This window comes from Falco biarmicus, chromosome 1 (assembly GCF_023638135.1).
Source record: "Falco biarmicus isolate bFalBia1 chromosome 1, bFalBia1.pri, whole genome shotgun sequence".
NCBI lineage: Eukaryota > Metazoa > Chordata > Aves > Falconiformes > Falconidae > Falco > Falco biarmicus.
The window spans coordinates 68490246-68514739 of NC_079288.1; the positions used below are offsets into that span (position 1 = coordinate 68490246).

Sequence of the window (24494 nt, forward strand, 5' to 3'; positions counted from 1 at the left end):
GAGCTGGGAAGCCCAGAATTGGACACAGCACTCCATGTGCAGCCTCATCAGGGCAGAGCAGAGGGGCAGGATCACCTCCCCTGACCTGCTGGCCACACTCCCCATAACACACCCCAGGGTCCCATTGGCCTTCTTGGCCACTGCTGGCCCATGGGCAACCTGCTGCCCACCAGAACTCCCAGGTCCTTCTCCACAGAGCTGCCTTCCAGCAGGTCAGCCCCAGCCTGTCCTGGTGCATGGGGTTGTTCCTCCTCTGGTGCAGCCTCACACTTGCCTTTGCTGAACCTCATTGGGTTCCTCCCCACCCAGCTCTCCGGCCTGTCCAGGTCTCACTGAATGGCAGCGCAGCCTCCTGGGGTGTCAGCCACTCCTCCCAGTCTTATATCACCTGCAAACTCACTGAGGGTACACTCAGCCCCTTCATCCAGGTCATTAATAAGTGCTGACCCCTGCGGAGCACCGCCAGCTACAGGCCTCCAGCTGGACTCTTTGCCACTGATCACAGCCCTCTGGGCTCTGCCATTCAGCCCGTTCTCAATCCACCTCCCTGTCCGTTCATCTAACACACGCTTCCCGAGCTTACCTACGAGGATGTTATGGGAGACAGTGTCAAAAGCCTGGCTGAGGTCAAAGCAGACAACATCCACTGCCCTCCCCTCATCTACCCAGCCAGTCATTCCATCATAGAAGACTACCAGGTTGGTCAGGCATGACTTTCCCTTGGTGAATCCATAGTGACTATTCCTGATAACCTTCTTTTCCTCCACATGCTTAGAGATGACCTCCAAGATGAGCTGTTCCATCACCTTTCCAGGGATGGAGGTAAGGCTGACCAGCCTGTAGTTTACTAGGTCCTCACTCTTGCCCTTTTTGAAGACTGGAGCGACATTGGCTATCCTCCAGTCCTCAGGCACTTCTCCTGTTCTCCATGACCTTTCAGAGATGATGGGATAGCAGCTTAGTGATAACATCTGCCAGCTCCCTCAGCACTTGGGGGTGCATCAGGGCCCATGGATTTGTGGGTGTCAAGTTTTCTTAAGTGATGTCTGACATGATCCTCCTCAACCAAGGGAAAGTCCTCCTTTCTCCAGACTTCCTCACTTGCCTTCAGGGTCTAGGAACCTAATGGCTGGGCTTGGCAGTGAAGACTGAAGCAAAGGAGGCATTCAGTAACTCTGCCTTCTCTGTGTCCTTGATCACCAAGGCACCTAACTCACACAGCAACAGGCCCACATTTTCCTCAGTCATCCTTTTCCTACTGATGTACTTGAAGAAGCCCTTCTTGTTGTCCTTGACCTCCCCCATCAGTTTTAATTCCCAATGGACCTTAGCCTTCCTTATCACCTCCCTGCATGTTCTGACAGCATATCTATATTCCTCCCAAGTGGCTTGTCCCTTTTTCTACATCCCAAAAACTCTCTTCCCATAAACCTTCCCTCTGTTTGAGGTTTGCCAGAAGCTCCTTACTCATCCATACAGGTCTCCTGTTCCCTTGCTTAATTGCTTACTCATAGGGATGCACCTATCTTGAGCTTAGAAGAGTGATGCTTGAATAGCAGCCAGGTCTCTTGGACCCTCCTACCTTCTAGAGCCCTAACCCATGGGATTTCTTTAAGTAGGTCCTTGAAGACCCCAAAGTTAACTCTCCTGAAGTCCAGGGTTGCCATCCTACTTACTGCCCTGCTTCCTCCACACAGGATCCTGAACACCATCTCATGGTCACTGCAACCAAGACTGCCCGCAAACTTCACATCCCCAACCAGTCCTTCTTTGTTTGAGAGTACAAGGTCCAGGAGCACACCTCGCCTGGTTGGTTCCTCCACCACCTTTGTCAAAAAGTTATCATCAATGTTCTGCAAGAACTGCCTGGCCTGTGTGAGCAGAGCTGTGTTGTTTTACCTGCAGATATCAGGGTGGTTAAAGTCCCCCATGAGGACCAGGGTCTCTGATCATGAGGCTACCTCCAATTGTCTGTAAAAGGCCTCATCGACTTCCTCTTCCTGATCAGGTGGCCTGTAGCAAACACCTACAACAGTATCACCCATGCTGGCCTGTCCCTTAATCTTTACCTGTAAGCTCTCAACTTATTCTGCATCTGCCTCAAGCAGAGCTCGATACATTCCAGTTGTTTCCTCACATAAAGAGCAAGTCCACCAACTCTCCTTGCTGGCCTGTCTTTCCTAAAAACTACATAGCCATACATGACAGCATTCTAGTCACACGAACTATTCTACCCTGTCTCTGTAACTGCAACGAGATCATGGCCCTGAGATCACACACAGAGCTCTAATTCTTCCTGTTTATTCCCCATGCTGCATGTGTTGGTGTACAGGCATTTCAGAGAGGTAATCGAGCATGCAGGTTTCCCAGGAAGGGTGCAAGACGATCCACCATAGCCACCTGTGCCCTTGAGGTGGGCTGGCCTTCTGGTACTCACCTTGGGAGGCAGCTAAGGAACATACATCCCTACTCGGATTGACCTGGGCTTATTCCCAGTTGAATGCAATAGCATTGAGCATTGCCACTTTGGTCCCCTCTCACTGAGTCCATCCTCCCCCTCATCACACCACGGGGTAGCCCTCCTTCACCAGCACTCAGGGAGATGCTGGTGGTGGCCTGGCCTCAGCTCCTGGTGCCTGGCACAATACGGGCAGCCAGGGGAAGCACAGCACCCCGACAGCCTGAGCCGTGCACCCCCTGCTCCAGCAGCAGCCTCGGCACCACCACTGCGACGCCACCGCTGCCGGCTGGAGGCCTCGCAAAGCACAAAGCCAACCAAGGCAGCCCCTGCCTGCCGCTCTCCTTCCAACAACAGGAACCCAACGGGACACCTCGGCTGCGCGAACAGAAACGCACCTGCAGCCAACAGAGGCTCCCGCACCGTAACCCACACATGTGCGCAGGCAGGGGGCTCCCCCCAGACCCTGCTGCAGCCCCTGCACCACGTGCACGCCGCAGCGGAGGCGCCTCTCAGCTGCAGCGAGGGGTTGCTTCAAAGAGCCCCACAGCTACAGGCACAACAAACTCACTTACTTGCCCCTGAGGAAACACCCAGGCAGCCTGGCTTGTTCAGCTGCTCCCTCTGCTTCTCTCCTGGGATGTAGACAGCAGACTAACGACACGGGGGGTAACTGCAGGCTCCAAACTGCTCAGACAAAACCAGCCTGCAAAGCACTGCGCAGCCAGGCATCGCATTTCTCCTTCCTCCCAAAGCCACGTAACCACCCAACCATAGGGCACAAGGGCACGTGAAGGTCAAATGCAAGACATTATCAACAGATGTGCCGAGGAAAGGGACACACTGGAGGTAGCAGTGCATTGATTAATGTCATAACTGACCTTCTAAATGAGTGCGGATCTATCAAACCATACACATCGCTGTGATGTATGCAAATGCTGACAGGTGCTGCAGCAACGTACCCTTCCCCTTCCAAAGGCCAACTTTTTAGTCCTGCAAACAATCATCACCCCATGCCCCCCTAATGCACAGCACAGTATGTCACAGTTGGGCTGGATATATAATAGCCAGGCCTGAGCTGAGAAGGAACATTTCTCAAAAACCAGCACCACTTGCATTCAAAAACACATTCTGCAGCTCCTCTCAAGGGCTGGATTTCCCTACCCACACAGATAACAGACATTCAAGCAAAACAATCGGATAATTAGTTGGGATGAAGTTATATGCTCCAGACTTAATTCACTCATCTCACAGCTTTAGTTCTTCTTAAGGTATATACTGGATTAAGACCAGGTCAGATAACTGCTCCTCTTCCTGACAAATCCACCACAGAGTAGGAAGTGAAGGACAGTCAGACCACCTGCAGAGCCTAATTATGGTTTGTGCTCTGGGCTTTCATGAGAGCCTTCTTTCTCTCCCCGTCTCCCTGGGATGAAGATTTATTTATCAGTACTAAACCCAACAGGCAGTCCACCAGCGCCTGTTTTTCCAGCGCCACCAGAAATTTTCTACGTGAGGTCAACTAATCCCCTACACAAACTCACATGACTGAACAAATAAACAAGCATCCCACAAATAATAATTGTCAGAAAGATTAAGAAAAGCATAATTCCATATTTTTATGCAACATTTATGACTTTTACCTGCTCTCTCTCCTAGCGCTCATCCTACTTATTCAGGTTAGGTTCAAAATTTTGCAACACTTATTATCAGGACTATCTAGCAAGTTGTTAGAGAGTTTTTAAAGGTGGTAAACAACACAGCAAAGCATGACTGTCCAGAGACACAAATACTTCATATACTAGAGCTGGGGAAAGAAAAACAAAGAGGGAACAAGCATACTGTGGCACTCCACAACAAAAGCCATGATATTCCAGTTGATACCATCACTTGTATTTTGAGATAATCTTGCTATGGTTCCTTCTATGTAGCCTACAAATTCTCAGCAAAACAATTTAAGAACTGAATTATGCCTCATGCAAAGGATTCCCACAATGTAAAGGGTTTCTTTGTTGCCTTCCGAAAGTAATGTATCTCCAAGAAAAGTAGAGCAGTCGAAGGACAACAGGTTGTAAATGCAAGGACTATCAGATCTGCTCAGTATTATGCACCTAAACAATGCCTGTCTTTAAAAAAGAATAATTAAAACAGTGCTTAGAAAGATGGGAAGACTTTATATCTTCTTTTTGGAGGAATAATTAAGTAACAGAAATCTGAGAGTTTAACCAACAATTTGTAATCCAGTGTACTAATCCCCACAGCGTGTGTCCATCTGCCATCTCTTGATCTTTCCTCAGACTGCTAATGCCTCACATCTTGAGACTGCTCCATTTGTACCACACCTGACACGTGACAGGGCTCTTCCAGGCCCACTGTTGTTCCTGTGCACTCCAGTAACACCAATCATACAGGTAACTACAGCCATGACACCAGTAATTTGGGAATTGCTTGTGTTGGCAGGATATAAATCAGGGATGGTAAGAGATCTCCAAGTGCCAAACCTGAAGGGATACAGCATCCCCTCCCAGGGCTCCATGTTCACCCCAGGCACAACCATGACTTTACAGGATGGAGGAACCCATTGTTACATCTCCAATGAAGGTTTCCAGGTGTAGGTGTGCATCCTTACTCTGTTATCTGACCCAGATGTGGGCATGTCCCCACCCTCTCTCTACCTCCTTATACCTTGGAAAAGGACACGGACTGCTACTTCAATATTCAGCTGAGTGTCCCCACCTCAGTGAAGCCCACCTGACCACAGGGACCCCACAGGACAAGGGGAAGAGAGGAAACCCATCCTCTGCCCCCATGGCTCCTGCGGGGTAGTGGGGGCAGATCATCCCACTCACCGACTGTGGGTCCCACTGCAAACATCAAACACTCCCCATACACTGCACAGCCAGAGTACCACACTGGGGTTCTGGATGACCCTCTAGAGTTGTCCTCAAGGGAAACTAGCAGGTAGTTATTATATGCTAACAAATACGTTGATAATGGCATATAATTAATAATCAACAATGCAAAAAAAAAATATTGCAAAGTTCAGAGATGGAAAACCCAAGATCCATTTTGGATGTTCTAAATTTGTTTCCCACAGCTGAAAAGAGTCACTTCCACTACCCTAGCTTCTTCTTGTAACATAACAATGTTTAAAACTACAGTGCTAGGATCCCTTGTGAACAGGGCTGTGTACCCGAAAAAAGAAGCAGAATATATTACAAGCAGCTTCCTAAACCCTAAAAATGAACGGAGAGGGAGGAAAGAGGGGGAGTGCAGCAGTTGTGACTTCTGCATGCAGAAGGAACATCTGGAAAACAGGGCTGGAGGAGTTAGAAAAAGAAACAGTTCAGATAATACTGATAGGAAATGCAGGTCAAATTGCAGGGATATGATTAAGGACAGCAGAATGTTCCTGTAACAATTAAGGGATGTGCAAACAAAAAAAAAAGCTTTGGCTAAGGACTGCACCATCCTGGGGAAAAAAATATGGTTTATGCTGGAGCTTTTCAGCCTCAGCCACAACACTTCTGTAGGACGGAAAAATCACATCAGGTGCAAGTCCACATCACACTCACAAGCAACTGGAAACCATCTCCAGCTGCCAAGCAAACAAAGGATGTGGGAGTGCGATGGAATAAGATGAAGAGTCAAGTGCTGTGGATTTTATTCCCAGCTCTGCCACAGATTTCCTGCACAACCAACCTTAGGCCAACAGGTTAGTCCCTCTGTGGCCGTTTCCTCTTTCAACTCTTATCTAAACATTTAAAAGAACAAGAAGTTTGTGGCAGCTCTATAACACAACAGACTGCTTTCAGAGAAACCAAACAAAAAAATCCCACCCCCTTCCACATTAAATTTATCTCAAACGTCTCCCACGACAGGGTCGCGGCACAGCTTCACAGTGCAGCCACAACCTGCTCACATCTAGTACCAGCCCTTCTGCAGAGCCCAGGGGACTCTGGCAGCAAACTGGGTTCATTGCTACCCAGTAAGAGCAATTCCATCTCCTTGCCTCTCCCAGGGCTGGGATGCACTGTAAGGGCATGGCAGGCTCCTCGGAGCTTCTGCCTCTTCCCCTTGTAGCTGTCCATAACCTTCATAGCCATCAGCAGTCCTCATGTAAGCTGTACAAATGCTGCACAATGAAAACAATGACCCGACCACGACCCGATCCCGACCACAATTTCTAAACCAGTTAACATTTTTTGATGACAAATGCACTGAGAAGCTAAACTTCAAGGGACAAAACGTCCGTGACTTTCATGTAAGATTGTGGTGATTGGATACAATTAGAGAGACTGCTCTCTTTACAGTGTCCCTTCATTCTGGGCACTGGGTTCATTTCAAGGGCTGTCACACAGACCTCACTCACCGCATTTTTCAGTTTCTCATCTACAACAACATAAGAGAGCAGAAACAAGAGATATGTTTTATCAGTTAAAAGTAGCGGCACTGTTGTAGATGCAATGGTCCGAGGATATCAGCAAGACATGGCTTGCAGGGAGGTAATATCCTCCTGCAGCATACCCAGCAAAGCTGGAAAAATGAACATGTTTTCAGATACACAAGTCTCCTGCAGGTCTCAAAGAAAGAGAGAAGCAAAACTGCCTCTTTTACACAAGCGTAGAAGTCCTAGCCAAAAGCCTGCCTGGTCTTCTTTACAGTATTAGTTGGTCTTACTGAAGAGTATCACCTCTCCAACTCCGTCTCTTATTTGTTAAAGCCACTATGAAACCCGACATATGCTATGATGGAGATGAATTTAAGACCTTTCAATTTTATTTTCTTTGTCCTGCCATTTTGTGCCCCAAGGAAACAAATAAAGTGTCAAACTTGCATGTTAATCACACTGAAACAACTTTAATTTACTCCGATATATAAAATCTCCCAGATTTTTCAAAGGAGACATGCTATCATATGCTTACTTGTTTTGTTCTACTTCACTAAACAGACACTCTCCCTTATGCTAGATGAAAAGTTTAGCAATGGCAAATGTCAATTTTAAATGATTTCATCTGAAAGCTACATCAGATTGCATTTCAGCTTGGCTGTGGGGGAAAACAAGGCTAGCAGTACGGGCTCTTACTTTGCAAAAGAAACCATCCATGACAACACCCAGGCTAGCGTCTTCCTCAAAGATACAGACCAAAAAAAGACCAAAGATGTGATTGTCCCCTGCAAGTGTCATGGGCTCTTGGCATATATGAATGCCACAAATCCTTACTGATAGAAATGCTGACCAGCTTCTCTGCCCCAGCTTCATCTTGGAGACTGAAAAATAAGTTAACTGCCACCGGGCATGTATTACAGGGTCTAGACTGATTAGGCTTCCCTGCAGAAATAAGTGGTTTGCTTCTAACCCATCTAACAGAGTCAGTGCTATCTGCTGACCAACAGACTCTTCCACACTGTGTGTTTCCCAAGCAGCAATGCAGAGCTCCCGTGCTTGCGCTTGCTCTGAAGTTTTGGATCCTCAGAGCTTGTATGTTACTAAGCAGAAAACCACAGGAGAGGATTAGCAGGGGCTTTGATGTTTACCCAGCTGCATGAGGGCAATCAGCGTCCTCACCCAGCCTTCCCCTCCCCATAGACCCTTCACCCTGAATGGGAAGGGGGCAGAGGAAGGGCACTGCGAAGGGCAGAAGGCAGAGGCTCACCAGCCCAGCCCTCAAAGGCACAGCCAAACCCACACCATCTGCAAGCAAAATAAAGGAGAAATGGGCATCCCCCAACACAAAGAACAAGTGTGGAGCCAGCCAGCCAATTCTCACCCGTGGCAAACCCAAGAGAGGAAGTGGAAGGAGGCTGGAACAAAGCTTTTCTTTATCATCTGTGAAGGCATGAGTGTGGGGAACCACAGAGGCAGCTGAACCTTGGCTGTGGCTGCGAGACACCCCCCTTTGCAGTGATGCCCCACAGGAAGCTTTCAGCTCCATGGTTTGGGATCGACCCTACACAGACCTGCTTCCCTAAACACCTTATGCCCCGGGAGGGCACTCACAGGTCAAGTAAAAGCCACTTGGTGCTTACCCCTTGCAGGGAAAACCGCTCAGGTGACTGAAGAGACAGCCAGCTACACCTGAAGAGAGGTTATGCACCCCTCCAAATGAGATGTAGTTAATCAGAAACAGCCAGCATGAGAGGCAGGTGGCAAGATGACAAACCCAGCCAGCTCTCTAGCCCCCCGCACATCCCACTCGCTAAGAGAGACACTCACAGGATCTTCAGGCAGGACAGTGTGAGCACTGGGCTGATCCCCTGCTTGCAGGTGGAAGCCCGCCGATCCTCCTGCAGAAGGTCTTGTCGCAGCAATCTGCAATGTAGCTAGCCATGCTTGGCTTCCTTATTGGAAGCAGGCTTAGCAGGGCAGATTCTCTGCACATGTCCTGCAAAACAAACGGGCGAGAGCTGCCCTATACACGCAAGTGCAACACTCCCTCAAGGCAGGGGCTGTGGCAAATACCTGCACCTTCCAGAGACAGGGAAGCACCTTCCTCCTCCCCCAGCCGCTTTGCTTACACTTGCTGGGGCGAGGAAACTCCAGCCATGCAAACAGGCTGCTTTTCCTGCCTACCAGGCAGCTTCCCCCTCGGATTGCCATGCCTCACCCTGCTAATACAGCTAATAGAGGCATTTGTCTTTGTCACCGGCAGGCAGGTAGCTGAATGTAACTAGTTTAGCACACAAACTAGATGGCCACAGCAGGATCAAACGCCATGTGTCTTTCCATGGCTGGGTATGGCAACTTTCTGAATTCTCTTCTTCTGGGAAGTCATGGCTTTGGGGCTCTTTCTGTTGTTTTGAGGTTTGTTTTTTGAAGGAGCACCATATGCACTACAGCAGCCCCGTCACCCATCTTGAAGCACTAGGAGCAACAACCTGTTCTAGGGGATTGATTCATTTTATTACAGCACATTGACGCGCTATGGTCTCATACCTCAACTTCCCACCACAGAAGGAATCCACAGGCAATGTACTAATGAACAAAACCAAACGCAAAGCATGACCGACCTACCAGGTTTTTTTAAACTAGAACAGTCTAAGCTTAAAACAATTACCTGCTAATTCTCATTCAAAGAAAAAATACAGAGGACAGATAAATATGTAAATATGTACACACGGAAGTAGGATTTGCATAAAAAGAACAAGTGTTTGCTACAAGACTTGTCAGCATTGAGATTTATATACTTAGACTGATCCTTACTCCTACTGAATTATTGCTGCCTTCTCTCTAATTTCCAAAATTACTTATTAACCAGCTGTTCCCACAGTTAAGTTTTACCAACTGTTAGACACATATATAAACAGATTATATATAAAGTATGGAGAATGAGTAGAAGGAATGAAAAAGCACACTAATGCATAGTGTATTCAAATTCAGCTGTTATGCATCCAGCCTATTCCTTTAATGGCTTTTTCTCCTCACTTCTCTTTGCTGACATTTACATTAAAAGGTGCTGTATCTTTCAACTTCCATTTTGAACACATGTTCCTTGTAAGGAGCAACATGGGCTTGAAAAGGTATTTGCTGAAATGCAGTGAAAAGGTAGTTTTAATGAAGAGAAATGAGAAAACTGGAGAATGGCAAATCATTTTGCAATCTGAATTAATGCCTGTTTGGAAAAGGCTCAACTGAGGAAGGAGATGCTTTTGGCAGTGAGAATTCTAATTATTTCGAGTCTTGGCAGTAATTTCATCAAATAGTAGCAATTTCATTAAAAGGTGCACTGGTAATAATCTACATAAGGCCTCCAGAGGCGAAAATATACTAATAATTGCATAATTATGTTATCATTGCTCTTATGATGGACCACATTAAATACCACAAGAGGAGCACTGCTTTTTACTTTCTCTAGATATTTACTTCAGTACTTTTTCCTAGAAGATTACAGCAATAAGCAAGACTTTCAGATTAATAAACATGTTCACCAAATTTCGCAGAAAAGACACAGCTATGTTTTATGTATATATTACTTTGTATTCTCTTCTCTTTCACTGGAAGAACTGACAGATTCATGAGAAAAATGCTGGGTTTAGTAAGAAGATAGCTAAAGTATTTATATACTTTGTTACTGAAATGCAAGTAATAGCATCACATGTCATGTATCCACATGGCATGCAAATCCATTTAAGGAGCAGGTTTTAGAGTATTTCTGTATTTGTCCATATAAATTAACTTCATCTATTCAGTGATTTTCAATAAGCCTGCAATAAGTTAACTTCCCTTGTCTAACTAGCACACAAGCTTTGCTACTAACTAACATGTTGGTAAAAAATTCTTGCAAAAGCATTGTTTTACAGACAATACCAAATTGAATAAACTTATCTTTAATGGGGGGCCCAGTATTAGAGAAGTTATCTTTGCACTTCTGAAACTGTGACTAGGACAACTTCTAGAGGATTCATCAGCATGTTCTTCAGAACCTCCTAGGGTGAACAAATCTCACCTCAGGTAATACCCAGCAAGATCTGTCACTGATGTTGTCCTGGAAGGGCCCTGAATGCTTAGACTTTGATATATTTCCGACAATCCAGCTTCACTTCCCCAGTCTTCTGGCAAGGAAATATGTAACTCCACTGCTGAACTTAATCTCCGATGTCAGTAGAAGTCCCACTTGTATTTTCTGCTTGCAAATTGTACATGATTTCCTAGTTTAGTAATAAGCCCTATCACAAATTGCATATATATATGGCTAGGTAGTTGCTTAATGAAAAAGTGGTCCTCCTTCCCACCCCAGGAGAGATACACAAGAGAGCATCACACCGTGAGCACGGCCCAAGTACCTGCCTAAGCAGGGAATCCCACTTCAGCATCGCTTCTAATGATATCCAGTTTATGGGACAAGACCAGAAATACAGGGTTTACTTCTGCTCCTTCCATTTGACCTCTTTTATTGTGCTGTGTACCTCAAATCCTAGGTATGATAATATTAGCATTACTGCAAAGTCAGCAATTTTATATATAATACCTGGAAGTCAGACGTGCTATGGAATAGGAAACTTCAACAGCTTGTGTTACAATGAACACTACTGGGAGGAAGCTTTTATTTTGTTGAAGATAACATAATTTCTTTTCAAAGTTAACAAGTTATGCTCATCCAGGCATAGAAAGCACTTCCATGCCATATAAAATAGCAAACAAAGAGGCTGCAAAAGTAAAGAATTGGGTGGCCATGGAGCAGCAGAAAATGAATGCCTCAGAACCAGGTGTTAGTGCAGAAGAGCATCTCAGGCATACAAACAGAACCACTTCAGGTAAAAATACCCTATTAAAATGCTTATTTAATTTAATATTACACAAAGTAAAAATGTAGCGTTTATATAATGAACATTTTCCTTTCAGTAAGTAAAAATATTCAACAGTTACGTTGAAAATACAACAACATACATTTAAACTTACAACTCCTCTAATCATTAGAAACAATTAAATGCAAAAAAAATTATTCAGGCTGTACATTTGCTGCCAACATTTAAAAGATAATCTAGATACTGAATGCATAGAAGTCAGTCACTGAGCAACTCTAGGCAGGTTGTGCCACAGCAATAAACGAGCCTTTGGCATCTGGTAGTTTCCTACTAGGTACAGAGAAAATATTTTCTTTATTTCAGTTCATTCACTACAACTCAATTAAGCAACTTGCCCATTCAAAGAGATGCTACTGATCAAGAGTTGAAAAAAAACAAACATGAATGTTTCTTTCCATTGCCATTCTAAGAATAAAAAGAGGATGAGATGGAAGAGTTTAAATTTTTACAGCATAGTGATTAGAAACCACCAGTTTTGACTACAGATACGTCTTTCAGACATTAATTCTTTATTTCAAAACATTTCTCAATGAGTTTTTTCTTCCGAATTGGCTGGCTTCTATGTAGTGCTATTTATCTAACGGAAGAGCATTTCAGAGTTCTCATTTCCTTCATTGTGATCAATGCAAATCATCAGTAAAAAATCAATTATCTAATACAAGAAATGTCAACACTGTCTATTTTCATACTAAAACATACACATGAAGAATCAGAATAAGTGTATATATAACAAGCTACATAATTGCTTAAATACAGGCACAGTGATTAATCAAAGTAAGTATAACGTTAAGTGCAAAGGCTATATTTAATTAAAATTCTATCTCAATTGTAATAAAGGAGGTTAAACCTTTCTTTACAAAATGATTAAGTACAAATGCAAAACAGTTAAAATGAGGCTTACTGTTGGCTGATTTAAATCATGATTAAAATCAGATTTACAATGCTTTGAATCAAAATTAAACACATAGTACACAGGGAAATAACTATTTTGTTAAACCTGGGAGAGCACTACATTTCTTATCTGAAGTCAAATGGCAATTTTACACATCATATCTGGAGAAAATGCAAAGAAGTTGGAGAGGGCCAAGAAGAACAAGAGGAGGAGGAGTTACAAACAATGAGCCAAAAGAAAAGGCTGAAAAAGGTTTATCATAGAAAAAATAAGTCAAAGATGTCATGTTAATTTTCAATGTGGAAAATGTTACTATAAAAAGGATGGTGACCAGCACTTCACTATACCACCAGAGCAGGGAAAAAAGAAAGGATGAAATTAAGCAACCGGCAAGGGAGATTAGGTTAAGTATCAGGAGAAGCTTTTGATGTTTAAGAACTAGTTATGTACTAGAAAAAATGGGTGGCAGACTCTCAGTCTGCCTTACAGCGGGTTACTCAAAAGTCTGCTTGGGAAGATCTGCTCTGTCTGACCCTGGGGGAGAGCAGAAGACAGTCCAGATGACCTCTGCAGGTCTCCTCCAGCCTTACTCTTACAGTTCTATGAGAGCTTCTCAAGGCTTGCTGTGTCTCTTAGAAACCCAGCTGCAGGAGGCAGGTGAATGGGCAAGAAAGTCAGATTTCACTCAGCAAAGAATGAAGTTTCCAGTCCTGAGGGCTGCAGACAAAGCTTTCAATACATGACATCAGCGCAGCCATTAATTCCCAAACAAAAAACAGACTAAGAAAGCCAAGTGCAAGTTTTTAACCTCATGATACCCTTCAGCAGGAACTCAGGTAGTTCTAAACAGCCTAGGTACGTGAATACCCAAACCGCCTCTATTACACAGCTCATTGGGTCCTTTTCTCCCCTCCTGAAACATACAGGCTCTGAACGTCAGGTTATAACCAACAAGTTTGATTTCTTTTTCTTGTGCAGCTTTTGCACAAAGCCTTTCCTTAAAAGAAGTCCACTCCCACGTCACAAGGAACATGTATACCCAGCATAAGCCAAGTAGTGTTCTTCTGCTTAAGACAATCACTGATGGGAAAAGAAAGGAGATATAGGACTAACGTGGCATTTGCCAGGCTTCCAAAGAACCTGTAAGATATATATCTCCCTGACTTTCAAATTTCCCTGCCACGGTTTCCATCTCTTAACTTAAATCAGCCCATGCGTCCGCTTTATCACTTAGATTTACAACTGCCAGTGCCTAGTTGACCAGCGACCTCTTCTCTGTATCAGATACTTAATGATTATGTCACATGATTACGGACTCAGCTGCCAAGATGACATTTAAAATCATAGACATTTAGTGCTGTCAGCTCCCCAGTGACAAAACCCCTGTAGCTGATAATGTTACTAAATGACGCTTCATTTTAGTTACAATTTCCAGGAATGATCCCTGTGGAGCAGCCCAGGAGCTGCATAGCATGGTAGCAACGTTAGAAACTTTTCTGTTATTTACATGTCTCTTTGCTATCAAAGATAATATAACCAAGAGCCTTACGTGCTGTACAAAAAAAAAAAAATAATCTGTTGCAACAAGGAAAAGATCATTAAAAATCCATTTAAAGGTATATCTGAAAACTTATGTTTTCAGAATAAATCAATTTAATCCCCAAGAGTAAATCCACTGGCAGATTAACATTTACTGTGCTTACTAATTGGTATACACTAGAAAATAAGAGTCGCGTTCTCCCTTCAAACACAGATGTTTACACTCCCCCTTATGCTTTTATCACTAACGGCAGCAATCTTGGCCAGTGGACAAACAATACACTTCAGTTGTGATTAGGTTTGGCAACCAGCCAACGAGACCGCTCACACGTGTAAAATTACATCCATTTATGACTGTTTGCAGGACTCATTGTCAAAGAGAGTCCTTTCAGAAAAAAGCCCTTCTAGTTTCCTAAAAGTCACTGAAAAAGCCAAGCACAATACTTCTGCAGTAAAATAATATGGAAGAGTAATAATAATTTTAAATTCCTTTTATGCCAAATCCTAGTAATTTGTATGTGCATTCTCTTCAGATTTTTTTTTAAATAAATGTCCGAAAGATGTAACACACTGAAATCCAGATCACAACTTTTATTAGATGCCTTTAGCATCAGCGCTCTCCTTTCACCTAAGGTTACAATGAACACCTTAAGCTCTATCAAGACTGAAGAACCTCAACCAAGGGAGCTGAGTTTCTGAAGGACAGAAAAAACTGCATGTTGTTTCTTGTGCAGGGGAATATTCAGAAGGACATTCAGAAATTAAAAAAAAGGCAAAGTTTTATACTTAAAATGAGAGGGTACTTACAGTAAATGCAATGCATTAGGATATTAGACCTCATTTCCTCTAGCCATTCTCTGAACAGCTGAAAGAGACTTAAGGAAATGAGTCAAAATCCTGGAAGATGTTTGTACTAGATGAAAAAGAAAACAACATCTGTAAAATCATGTGTCACATACATAGAGCAAGACAATGTGCAGCGCTTGCTCTCTGCAACAGCATTCATCTTCAGGGACAGAGAGAAAAAGCTGAAAAGTGGCTTAACCTTGAGCAATTGCTGTCTCTCTTCTGCAAGATTGATATGAGATTAGATCGGTTGTCATGTATTGTAGATAAACATATATGTTGTTAAAACCCTTTGATGTTGCGTGGTTCGTGTTTCATCCAGAATTTGTTATTCCTTACCTTCAGATTACATCAGAGTGTTTACTGAAAGTTCAGGCTAGAAAGCAGCTTTCCTTCAAACTACTAATGCGTAGTATTTGGTATTTAGTTTGACAGCTCCAGATAGGCCTTAAAAATCTTTTGAATAGCTTACACTAACAATGCATTATAGTTCAGACAGAAATACAAAGAATATCATTAGAGTCTCTCACAACAGACCACAGAGAGAGAAAAGGACAAGTTTCACTACAAGAAACTCCTACTGACCGGGAGCATGACTCAGATGTTCCTCCTAAGACCTGTCCTGGCTTGTGTTTACAAGTGCTAACGACATATCCTTCCCAATTCCACCTGTGTCCTGGTGCAACATGTCCCTTCTGGAGGTGACTCAGGATCAAGCCAGGCACCTGCAAAGAAGCGTTACTGTTTGGACAACCGACGATAGGTTTCCGAGAGGGCTGAAGCAAGGTGGGAAGCCCACGGAGAGCCAGCATAGCCCAACAGTACTACAGCTACAGTCATCTGTCGACGAGAGGCTTTCTTGCAAAATGAGCACATGGAAATGCCTCCAGTCTCTATGAATGGTACTTAAAACAGGATGCAAATGGGAGTCTCACTTCTTGCCAAATTTATCACATTCTTTTATAATAAAGCCTGAAGAAAAATCACTTGTGCTTTTGCTGGGAAAGGCTTCCCAGTTGTAATGGAAGGAAAAAGAGTTGAGCATTGAGCAATCTCTGACATTTCCATTCTGCTCCTGGCAGTGGCCTTGGGCCGTGTTTCTGTGCAGCAGTGTGCAGCAGAATCTATACTGCCGCAGGGGAGGGAGGAAAAGGGGAGAGAGCAGAGATGGAAAACGGGAGTAAGGAGGGCACGATACTCAGATGGTTTGAGGGGGTCAAGACAGTGACTGAGTGACAGCAATCAAAACCCTCATCAAGTTCAATCTTCCTCTTTCCAAGCCTCCTCCCTCATGGCTGACAGGTAGCAGGAAAGCATCATGAAAACAGACACTCTTCCCTCTGGGCACAGGGAGAGCCTCCTATTAACTCTGCAGCCTACTGAAAGAAAAAAAAAAAAAAGGCTGTATTGATGGATGCTGAAAGGAACCATGTCCAGTCTTCCATGACCACAGGATGGAAATGCCACAGAGACTCTGGCAAGAGTACTGGGGAGTGAGGGACAGGGTGAGCCTTGGGGGAGGACAGGAGAGGCACAGATTAAAAATTGTCCCAGACTATTGCATAAAATGGGGACTAGGCAATCCCCAAGTGGAACGAAAAGTAGAAGCATGTTAGGGTGCAAAAAAAAAGTAAGAAGGAGCTGTGGACTGAAGAGATGAATGGTTTGCCCTCTGAGAAGCTACATTAAGCTCTGTTTTCTATATCCTCCTTCCCTATTTGCAACCAAAGGAAGAAGCTGTCGACTAAAGGCCAGAGAAAGATACTTCTTATAAATCTGTACACCAATAAACAACAGGATAGGTCTCAATAGGGACAGTGGGAGATCATCCAGTCCAGGCATCTGCACCGAGGCAAACCCAAAAGTAACTCACAGGGTCACGCTACCTCCAGAAAAAACTACCACTGCAGATCAGCTCTGCCCCATCTGTCACTCCTGATGTCCCCTGTGCTCTTGCCAGGACACGAGCCATCACCCTGACACCTTCTCCAGCACAAAACTAGCCCTGAACACTATACCTGTGTGATACACAGATGATGTGCATACATACCCAAAGACAGTTGTCCTTTGCAACAGCAAGTCGTTTACACCTACTAAATAGTGTGGTTTTGTCAATACAAGCTTGCCCAATGTGCCCCCGAGATGAAGACTCCCACAAGTAACTGTCTGAACCCATAAACAGAGGAAGAATCACAAGAAAGGGTCCTTCCTTGTCTCTCTAGTACTCTGGCATCTACATCTCATGTCTTCCAGGAGACGCTGCCAGTCTGACCAGTTTCTCAAGGTTTCTTTAAGGACAGTCTAACCATACGACAAAGGATAACCTTTCAAGTGCAAGCAAGAAATACGTTAAGTAAAGAAAGTTGGTGGGTATTCATAATTTCAACTGTGGGGGTTTTTTAATATATTTCAAGGAATAACCCATTGGTAGGAGACTTTCCCATCCCTGTGGCCACAGCACTAGCATTTTGCAACATACGTGCGTATTTCTAAATAGGAAAGGCCAAATTGCCAGGTATCACACTCCATTTAGTTCAGATTACCAATAAACAAAAGGGAGCAAAGTCAAAAAGTTACTCCAAACTATGAACAAAAACGTTCATAAATCAACTAACGCCCACTCACATAAAGTAAAGTGCTTACAATGAAAAACCGTAAATCGTTACTCCTGTTAGTTGCTGGTGTTGGGCTTTGCTCGCTCCCAGCTGCGCGGGCAGGGACTGGCAGAGCCCAGCCCGGCCGCCCCCCCGGGCTGCTCCGCGGGGCTGCGCGCTGCTGGGGGCAGCACACGCTGCACACCTAGCGCCGTGCATCGCCTGCTCCATCCATCCCCGGCTCGCTCTTAGGCAAGCGGCAAAATAACCTTTCACGTTATCCGCTTGCAGACTTCGGTGCAGAGGGCCAAATTCCTCCCCGGGTGCAACTCCTCCAACACTAGCAGCTACCTCCTTACAGCACCTTCCTCTGTCGACCTCCAAATGCCCCTCAAGCCTGCAACACGGCGACTCCGAAAGCCATGTGCAAAGTTGGCCAGCGCTACAGCCTGATGCTGTATTCAAAATTACGAGCTCTCCGCGCTAGGACCGTGAGGTTAGGCAAGGAAGTCCCCTGTGATGGAGGGAGTGGAAGGGAACCTTGCAATTTATACCCGACACCCCAAAGGTTAGCACCGACCGACCTCCCAAAGGCCCGAGCGGCACCGCTCGCCCTCCGCTCCAACGCGGAGCGCCGGCAGTGCCCGAGCAGCCCGGGCGATGCCTCGTCCCGCCGGGAGCCGCCTGCGCCGACCCTCCGGGCTGCGGGCACCGACCGCCGGGGCGCGCTGGGGCACCGGGTCGATCGCCCCCCGCCCCGGGAGGCTTCACCTCTGCTGGGGAGCGCTGGACACCTGACGGCAGCGGCTCGCTCCCTGCCTATTGTTCACCCAGCACTGAACCGCGGGGACATTTTGTACTGATTACCGGAGAGTTTATTGCCAAAACACAGCCCGGCCCGCGGTGGTAGGGGTGGTGGTGGGGGGTGGGGGTGCTCCCCGCCGGCCCCGGATAACCGCGCACTGCAAACAAAGGACCTTCCCCCCACGCACCCCCACGGTGGGGCGTCCCGCAGAGGCAGCGCGGGGCGATACCAGGGCAAAGCGCGGGCTGCCGCCGCGACCCCCGGCAGGGCGCTGCCCCCGCGGAAGGGGCCGCCGGCGCCGAAGTTTTTCCCGCAGCCGCCCGCGCCTGCCCCGGCCCCGCCGACCCGCCGGGCTCCGCGCCCGCCCGCGGCTCCCACCTGCGGGGACGACGCTCAGCAGCAGCAGCACGGCGTGCGCCAGCTCCCAGGCGAGGTACGCGCCCTCCATGCCGCCGCCACCCCGAGCCCGGCGCGGCTGCCGCTCGCACCGCCCGGCGCGCGGAGATGCCCGAGCCCCGCGGGCGGGCTGCGGAGTACAGCCGGCCCCGCCCCCGCCGCCCGCCCCGCGGCGCCCCCCGCGCCCCCGCCCCGCCCCGCCCCGCCGGCGCGGGCGCGGGCGCAGGTGAGAATCTCCCCCTCCCCCCCACCGGGGAAGGAGGGCGTCCCGATGTGCGCGGCGGGGTCACCACGAAGACCCAGACCCACCCCCAGCCCCCAAACGCGACGACTGGAACAACGAACAGCGCGCTGCCGGCCCGGCCCGGCTGGCACCGGCCCGCGCTGCGGGGCCGCGTGGGGCGGGGGGGGAGCGGCCAGGCTGCGCCCGGGGCCCCGACCCAGAGGGAGCATCCAGCATCCCTCCATGGGCAGGTTCCCAGCCCTTCGCCTCGCTCTAAAATCCTCCCGGCTGGCTCCGGGGGGTGGCACAGCGGGTTCTACGTGCACCAAAGGTAACGCTGCTGCTCTCGCACCGCCGAGGTCTCAGACTGTGCCCACGCTGGGCTCTCGCCTAGGGAGGGTCACTCGGAGCACCAGAAGTGAGACTTAAAAAGAGTCTGCTGTGACACAAAAGGAAGAATTGGCTGGTTTGGTATGGGGAAGAGAAAGCTGACAGGGAGCTTAAACATGGAAAAGGTTCTTACAAAGAGGATTGTGAGCAATTGTTTTTCATGTCCCTCAAGGGCAAGATAAAAAGTAATCCATTTGGTTCACGGGAAAAAAAAAATATAGCTTAAATGTTAGGAAAGAACTTGCAAAGAGTAAGGAGAATTTAGTCTACAAATGCATTGCGGAGGAGAGGTTGTGGAATCCCACAGAGGGAGTTTTTTAAGCACCGATGAGACAATTGATGAGGAGGATCTGGAAGCACTTGCTTCTGTAGCTGCAGAGCTGGAGTGGGGCTGCTCTTCAGGCAGAAAGAACACAAACTACAGACATGTCTGGTTTAAACACTGCTTTGACAGTGTCACACGCTGCGGAGGTGAAAGAAAGGTATATAGGGGACCCGGGCAAAGGAGCCATGCGTGCATTCACCCGCTGCCCTCTTCCCCGGGTGTGCACGGGCAGCACCCTGGCAGGCAGGTGGGGTAGCACACGCAGACTGTCAGAAAACCCAGACCAGCACTGCCGGATGTGCAGAAAGATGTAGGGGGCACATGGCAAAACCTTCACCCATGCAAAAGCATAAATGCAGACTACTTGAAATGTGTCGGTACAGATCAGAAAAGTTATTGAAGGTAAATTACTCCTTTTTTTTCTTCATCTTCTTTTCTTTTTCACTCCTGTCAGATTTTTCCCAAGGTTAATAGCACTGTCCCATACGGTCCAGCATGAGATGAAAGTCTTGTCTTATATGTTTAAAATGGCTCTCTCTGTTTCTTTACTCTCTTTCATCTATGACAGCCAGTCTCTTTTGATGGGTGATTCTGCTGCAAAATGGAATACATTTTTATTAGCACACCAACAATTTCAAAATCAAACATCATTTTTAAACCGTATTTCTCAGTAGGTGCTAGCCTCATCAAATTAATTCTAGGCAGAGGAAAAAAAATAGCTGAAATACTTAAATTTTTAGTGCACTCCTGATTTTCCAGGTGTCCTTGGGTTTTGTTTTTGTAGGAGAAAAAAAAAAAGAGTTGGAAATTTCTTATATAGATACTTGGAGCATTTACAGTTTAATTTCTTAAAGATGCAAAGGCAGCTCACAATATGCTATGAGAGGCTAACACTGAAACATTATCAAGGAACTTGTGTTGTTATTGTGACAGGTTTCTCCCTGTTCTTCTTGATTAGTGCTCTTTCAGTTAGTGGCCTGCCTTTACGTCCTGCACATCCCTGATCACATGAAGCCAAAGTCCACATGGCCCTGCATCATGTGCCTCATTTTCACGAGCATTAGCTGAATGTTAGATATGTCAAAATCAGAGTGGCAACAATATTCTCCATGCACTTTGCCTTAGCTACAGTAAGTGGGAAGCAAAGCTGAATTGGTTTTAACCTTGCCACTTCATTTGTCTTTAATAATCATAATAACAAATGCAGTTGCCCTTTCCACCTCTGCCCAATGTATAGCTCTGAATGCTCTAAGTTTTCTCATCCATATTCTATTTCCATTATAGAAGCAAAAGAAAGTTTTTTAAGCAGTGGAGGATTTTCTTCGGTCTTTTTTCTACCTTTGTCCAAAATACGTGAGCTTAAGCCAGAACGGGTCTTCTCTGCTTTTGCAGCCAGTCTCACATGCTCCTCTCTTCGGTCGTCACTGTCGTACTGTGGTAGTGTGTTAGGACAGGTAATGCCATCTCTCTTCATCATCTGCTGGAAACAACCTGCCGCAGGCTGACTTTTGTGGGAAGGGGAACAAAAAGAGAGAGAAATCTACAGACTTAGGAGACACTGAATACAAATGTGTAGATAAGAATTATAAGCTTGGAGAAATATGTGAAATCCTGTATTCCAAAAGCGCACTTCAGCTTGAAATCCTTGAAATGATTTAACATTTACGGACCAGGTCCTTTGAACAGTCAATTCAAAAGGTTGCTCTTACACATCCATGGGACTACTTACTGGAGTAAACATTGAATAGATCAATAATATTGGTAAGATTAAGCTAAAGTCATTGAACAACTGGTGCCCTAATGAAGGAGTTATGTTATTTCTGTATCTGAATGGAAATGCATTTGGAAATTAGCTAGTTTGATAGTTTCGAGGACTTTATTTTTCAGGACTAAAACCCTTTTTATTCTAAATCTTTACAGATTTCATATATATAATATGATACAAATAATCAGTGGGATCTATTTTATCTATGGCATGACATATCTAATGAGAAGAGAGGAAAATACCCTTCTGATATAGCCAATCAATGCCAGCTAGAATCCCTCCTGATAACCCTGTGGTAACAACTTCTTCTATAAGGTTATACTTTCCTTTTTCTAAATTGCAGATTGATAGATCTTAGTCTGGGGCATCACTGTTCCATATAAACTGTCAGCCCCAGCAAGCCTGAATTAACTCCTCTGTGATTCCTGAAGGCTTTGAGAAATTATGAGGGTTTGAAACATGTATCGATTTACCAATCGTTGTTGTAAAAGCTATCTAATTATTGACATAAAAGTTTGTTAAGCTTTTTAAAAGTGAAAAGTGGTTTCTGTCTTTTGCATTCATCTAAAACAGCATTTCTGAAGAGTGGCTGCCAGGAACGTCATATGACCACCGTGCAAAAATATATACTTGGCACTCCGTTGTATCTTAATTTTAATCAACAAAACCATAGCTGTGAATTTTCTGAGCCTCTTGTTTCTTAATTAAAAAAATAATTTATGAAATGTCTTGGTCTAAACTGTTGGTACAACAAGGTATAATCCAGCTGGACCTATTTTCTAGAAGCCTTGAGATTTTGGGACATCCTGTTGCATTTATTTTTTATTAATTTCCAGTTTTCTACACCCTCATGCTGACACGTAAGGGTGGATAAGTGGAGAAAACTGGTAGTATTTGATAGGCACATGTCTTAAGACTTCATCTGTAGATGGTAGGATTATAATGTCTTGCATACAGTTTAACTGAAAAGCTTCATCTATTTTTATCAGGGATGACACTAAAATAAATGCAGATAAAGCGGGCACCTTTATGTCATTCCCCCTGGGATATGAGCCTTCAAACTGACTCCATTCAGTCTTACTAAAGTGGGAGGTATCTCTTATTCCCTTTTAATCCAATTTTGTAAAATACTCACTAAATCCCATTGTGCCCGTGATCTTAAATCACCATTGCTATCCTAGTTAATTAAAGAGTTTTCCAGCATCGAATGTCAAGAGCCTAGATATGTTCGCCATTGAAACTTGACATATATGCTGTTTTTAAAGACATCTTGTATTATCACATGCATAGCAGACTATTGTAAACTGTTTTATCAGTATACGCTTAAGTGGAAAATAAAGGCTGTAATCTTCTTGATAACATTTTTTGTTAGTTTATAGCCTGCAATCTTACTAAGAAAAGAGATTTGTCTATATGAACTGCCAAGTACAGTTCTTGACTTTATCGCTTGCTGCTTTATTTGTACAGGCCACTTCAAGAACTGACTTCATGCAGCAGCTTAGGTCTTTGCAAGTGTTGTTTTGTCTTATTTCATTCCATTAGTGGTTTCTTCTTTTATTATTATGTTTATGAGTTTAACCTATCAAAATAATTGTGCGTTCTCCTTTCCCAGCTTGCTACCCTTCCCATCCTTCCTTGGCCTTCCCATGCACTGCAGCCTTGGGCTACAGACGTGGAGAGCCTTGTCCTTGCCCTCTCTGCCTGCTCCCAACAGGATATTAATGCCTTGGTTGCTGAAAACATATCCAGGCTCTGCATCTCGTGACAAGAACTAACTTTGCTTTGCAGTTCATAAAGAGTCCTTCTGTGTTTTCTCACAGTGCTTTGGCATATCTGAAATCTAGATAAATGGCTAGAGAGGGGTTTGGTGAGGCATTTTTCTTCTGAGCTGACTAAAGCCACATGAGATCCAGTTGACTCCTTTGGCATTTTTGTTAAACTGCACTATTTTGCATATGAATTTGGGGGTCAAATAACAAGAAAACTGAAACAAAAGCAAAACCTTTCCCTTGATTGAGGTGATATATGTCAAAAGTGTGATATGGAGAACAGGGTGCTCATCTTGCCTGTGGTCTCTGAGTAGATAAACTGAAAAGCTTGTTTGTTTTATCACGTCTTGTTTGTCACTTCACCTCTCAAAGTATCTTTCTTTAACCTATTTTAATGTATCATTATTTAGGTGCGTCATAAATTGCTTGGATCCTTTTTAGCCTTGCAAGGCATCTTCAAAGTTCTTTAGGTCCCATTTTGTTTACATCTTTGTTTAGTTTGCAGAAATGTGCTGGTTCCCCTTTGTTCAGCTTCAGAACTTGTTACTAACCTGGGTTGTACTTTACAGGCCGGCAGCCTCTCTTGACTCCTCCTGCCAGCGCTTCTCTCACATGCCTGGCCTGGAGCACTCGGCCTTTGTCAGGGGAGCATCATATGAGCCTCCTGCTCCCTCCTGGTCCCATCCTCGGTGCCTGCTCTGCCCATCTGCTTCTACAGAGCAAGGCAGATTTGTTACAACCCTGCCACCTTGTCTGGAACAAGGACATCAGTGTCCAGCCTTAAAAGCAACTGTTATTAAAGTCGAAGCATTTCCGAGAAGACTGTTCTTAAAATAGTAAACAGGCTGCACATGTGACCCATTTAGTATTATTTTTCATAGAAGGACCAAGAAGCCTGGTCTCCCTGGCTGCTTCTTTGCAAAGCTTGTTTCAGTTTCTGCTCAGTTTTGTTCAATCCCCAGGATGGCCATGGGCAACCGAACTTCTTAGAGAGCTTTTAGTTAGCACCTCCACTTTCGAGTGGGTAACTTTCATCCTTGGTAAAACAAGGCTTGCAGTTTGCAGCAGATGGATGAAGTATCGGCATAGCTAATAGCTCCTCCATTACCTCTCACTTCTGCCGCTGCAACTTTTTGTAACAATTGATACCCTTTTGTATGGGGTAGGTAACCCTGACCAAGGCAAC

The 24494-nt window shown here is 45.3% G+C and overlaps 1 protein-coding gene across 1 annotated transcript in view; it reads right to left on the reverse strand.

Annotated features, from left to right (window-relative positions):
* KIT (KIT proto-oncogene, receptor tyrosine kinase) overlaps window positions 1-18954 on the reverse strand; it is a 58843-nt gene extending 39889 nt beyond the window's left edge. Inside the window, exon 1 of the mRNA XM_056350583.1 lies at window positions 18819-18954. Coding sequence (XP_056206558.1) covers window positions 18819-18888 — 70 coding nt within the window. The 5' untranslated portion in view covers window positions 18889-18954. The remainder of the gene's footprint in view (window positions 1-18818) is intronic.
* Window positions 18955-24494: the final 5540 nt, after the last annotated feature.